The sequence below is a fragment of the Arachis hypogaea genome, chromosome 13, assembly GCF_003086295.3.
Source record: "Arachis hypogaea cultivar Tifrunner chromosome 13, arahy.Tifrunner.gnm2.J5K5, whole genome shotgun sequence".
Taxonomy (NCBI): Eukaryota; Viridiplantae; Streptophyta; class Magnoliopsida; order Fabales; family Fabaceae; genus Arachis; species Arachis hypogaea.
The window spans coordinates 130,717,633-130,721,758 of record NC_092048.1 but is presented as its reverse complement, the minus strand read 5'-3'; the positions used below and the strand labels follow the sequence as shown (position 1 = coordinate 130,721,758).

Genomic DNA, 4,126 nt, shown 5'->3' with positions numbered 1-4,126 from the left:
CATCTGCAAACATCAAGTGAGAAACTCTAGGTCCCCCTCTAGAAACAGCCACACCATCCCAAATACCCTCGTCAACTTGTTTGGAAATGAAGCACGCCAATCTCTCCATGCACAAAACAAATAAATACGGAGAAATTGGATCTCCTTGCCTGAGCCCTCTGCGAGGTTGGAAGCTGTCCAATCTATTCCCATTCCAAAAGATGGAAAGATTTGAGGCCTGAACACAATTCATTACAAGCCGAATAATTAGAGAAGAAAAGCCAAAAGATTCAAGAGCGTGCTCAAGAAAATTTCAATCAACTCTATCATAAGCCTTTTCTAAATCAATCTTAAAAGCCATAGCTCCTTTTCTAGACTTTGTCCGCTTAAGAAAGTGAAGAACTTCTTGGGTGACAATAATATTATCAGGTGCTCCTCTACCATGAATAAATCCTCCCTGAGTTGGGCTAACAATCTCATCCAAAAATGGTCGTAATCTATTAACCAGCACTTTAGTCACTAGCTTATAAATTACATTACAAAGGCTTATTGGCCGAAAACCCTTCAATCTAGTTGGAGAGTCGCACTTAGGGATAAGAACAATCAAAGTTTTTAACAAAGAATGGCTTAACGTCTCCCCTAAGAATGCTTTCTGAACAGTACGCCATACCTCATGACCTACCATATCCCAATATTCTTTGAAGAAAAAAACTTGAAAACCATCCGGCACAGGAGCTTTGACGCACCAATGTCATTGCGTTAACCAATGTAATTATCATTGTATATAAGCAAGAACTCTCCAACTTAATCTTAATTTTAAGTGATTATTTACCGTTGAAGCCGAAATAGTTTTGTCACTTTGCGTCTGTTTTGGGTGGATTTGAATTGGCTTACAAAAAAATGCTTATTTTTGTTATCTATTTTTAAAAAATAAAAAAATTAACAGTAATGATAAAAAGAAAAAGAAAAAACAGTTTAAACTTGCTTTATTTAAAGTTTAGTATTTATGATTTAGACTTATTAATAAATATTAAATAAAACAAATTTAAATTATTTTAATTAATTTGTTTTGTCTTATAAATATTATTAAATTTTTTAATAATAAAAATACTTCTAATTTTATTTAAATAAAAAATTACTTTTAAATTAAATTACATTAAAAAACATATCAAAAACATCTATCTAATCAATATTTTGTCTTTGTTCTGAAATTTATTTTCTTGTTTTAATAAGCTCGTAAATACTTTTTAGAGCATCTCCGGTGTTTTGTTTTTCTTCAATTTTATTGAGTCCTATAAGATAGCATATAAGCATTTGTATAATTATTTATTATAAAAATTAATTTTAGATTCAATATGAAATTTATCCTCCAATATTTGGTCTTAATTCAATTTAAACTTTATATAATTTTTAATTATTTTATTTAATGTGTTATATAAATAACAGTATTGGATTGATCTTTTTTTAAAATGATACGATCTCTTTTTACTGATACTGTCTTATTTTAGATATTATATCCAATGTAAATTTTAATTTTAAACTAATTCAATTATTGTATATGTCAAAAATAATACCAAAAAAACATCTCATTAAAATTGATCTTATATTCTTTATGATGAGAAATATAATAAATATGTGAAAAAATAAATAATATTCTTTATCTCAAGAAAAAAAGAAATAATTGAAAAACATAAAAAGAAAAACTAGGAAATAATTGTAATTATTGATGATGATAAAAGATAATTTTTATAAAGAAAATAATTTAAAAACTTCCCTTTTTTTAAAAAATAAAGTATTATTGATTTTATAAAAAATAAAAAATTTATTATTTTAATAAAAATAGTTTTTAAAAACATATCTAAACATATTTAAAATTTAAGAAAACTATTTTTTTTATCAAAAGAAATTAATCCAACCAAATCTGAATCATACTGTAGTTTTTTTTTTTTTTTTTTTGGTTTTCTAGTGTAGATTTATCTAAACGCATGAAATGGAGTAGGCCCATGGATTTTTTTGTCTGTGGGCGACTAGATCTAGTAACCATGATTTTAATCTGATGTTTCTTATGGTATCTAAAAACTTGGTGTCTAATTGCTAAAAAATATTTAATAATTAATATTTAATTTAAAAATATAAAAATTAATAAATTTAAAATATTTAAAATTTATTATAAAGATGAGTTAAATAAAAAATTAAAAACTTCATTTTTTAATTTTTAGTGTACATATATTAATTAAAGAAAAAGTCTAGGAGACAGTAACTTTTTTAAATTTTGGTCAGTATGTAACCGTAAGAAAAAATGAACCATTGAATAAAATTTCACATCAATCTTCCACTATTAAAATCATCATTAATAACTATTTAATGGTTACAAATACCAAAAGTCTTAATTAAAAATTATTAGATATTTACTACTTGGTAGTTGGTATTTGCTACCAGATCGCAAAATAAAAGTGTGGGTGGGCCTTGGGGGGCTAAAAAGTAATTTGCCACCGGAATAGGACAAATGAGAAACTAAAATTACATCTTACCCACTCTTCATCCTTATCCACTTTCTTCTCCTTCATCCCCTCTAACTATTCTCAGTATAGTCAGTACAGTACTATCATTATTCATTCCATATCCCGACAAAACAATATTACAATTGTCACCGATACGAAGCATTAAAATAAATAAAATTGTAGAATAAATTTAAAAAAAATGTTAAATAATTAATATTCACTTTTATTTTATTAAAAATATTAATCTCCTAATATTATTTTTATATATTTATGTCGGACTGTAGTATAAGAGTAATTTGAGATATTTTAAGTGGCAGAGTGTTGTTGGCATATATAATAGTGGAAAATCCGCAGAGAGAGAGAGAGAGAGGAGATTGAGAGTAGTGAAGATGGTTCTGTTAGAGAAGCTGTGGGATGACGTGGTGGCAGGGCCGCAACCAGATCGCGGGCTGGGGAAGCTGAGGAAGATCACCACCTCCCAGCCCTTGAACATCAAAGCCATAACATCTGAAACTGATAACAAGTACCAGAGATCCATGTCTATGCCCGCCACACCTACAACCCCTGGGACCCCAACAACACCGCTCTCTGCCACGCCGCGTAAACCTGACAACGTTTGGAGGAGCGTCTTCCATCCTGGCAGCAACTCCGCCACTAAGACCATCGGTTCTGATTACTTTGACAAACCACTCCCCAATTCTCCTACTGTCTATGACTGGTAATAATACCCTAAGCTAACTGCTATATTATTATTTCTCAACTTTCCAACTGATTTGATTTTCATGTGTCCATGGCATGCAGGCTCTACAGTGGTGAGACAAGGAGCAAGCACCGCTAAGGAGTGGATCAGCGTCTTCCGTGGTCAAGGTCTTGCATGTAAATAGCGTCCTTTGCTTTTTAGTCTGCTTGTTTGGTCTGTGGTCTTAATCTATCTAGTTTTTTATGCTGATTATGATGAGTGCACTGTTATGTCTTGTTTTAAGTGGTATTTAACTTTACCTACTACTTAATAATCTCCTCTGTTTTAGCCAGATCTAGCCACCCTCATCATCAACTTGCTTATGAGTTGAAATAATGTTTATCTATCTATCTTATATGTTAATAAACGTGTGTTTCCTTTTAATTTATCTCCGATCTCTTCTTCCAACTGCGTAAGAATAATTGAATATGTAACTCTACTGCAAAATGAAGCTTCAGATCTTCTTCTGAATATCTGATTTCTTAGTCAACAATTACTCTCATAATTATCCTAATTGCATATTATCACAATAATTGAAGCTTATGGCCCACCGGGTTCCTCTTTTTATATTATATTATATATGTACAACCCATTTCTTTCTTTAATCTTTATTAAAAAGGAGGTTGAATAAGTCATTGTAATTATCAAAATCCTGACTAATGTTATGCAGTACTATTTATTTAATTTGATTTTTCACACATTGATTTGGCGTATTCGGACCTGCCTCTTCTATAGTTTATCCATAGCACTAACAAAAAGACAAAAGCAGATAAGAACGAATGCTTTATTTAGAATTAAATATTATCCTTGTCTTTATCTTTGGGACACTGCCTAATCTAACCGCTAGAATTAATTATGGATGGTTTATATCTTCGGGCGATAAATAATTTACTCTGAACTCGTCAAC

The 4,126-nt window shown here is 30.0% G+C and overlaps 1 protein-coding gene across 1 annotated transcript; it reads left to right on the top strand.

The window, feature by feature from the left end:
- Positions 1-2,302: 2,302 nt before the first annotated feature.
- LOC112733517 (dormancy-associated protein 1) lies at positions 2,303-3,607 on the top strand. Its single transcript, XM_025782492.2, has 2 exons — positions 2,303-3,198; positions 3,282-3,607. Exons 1-2 carry the CDS (start codon positions 2,870-2,872, stop codon positions 3,316-3,318), a joined length of 366 nt encoding a protein of 121 aa, XP_025638277.1. The 5' UTR covers positions 2,303-2,869; the 3' UTR covers positions 3,319-3,607.
- Positions 3,608-4,126: the final 519 nt, after the last annotated feature.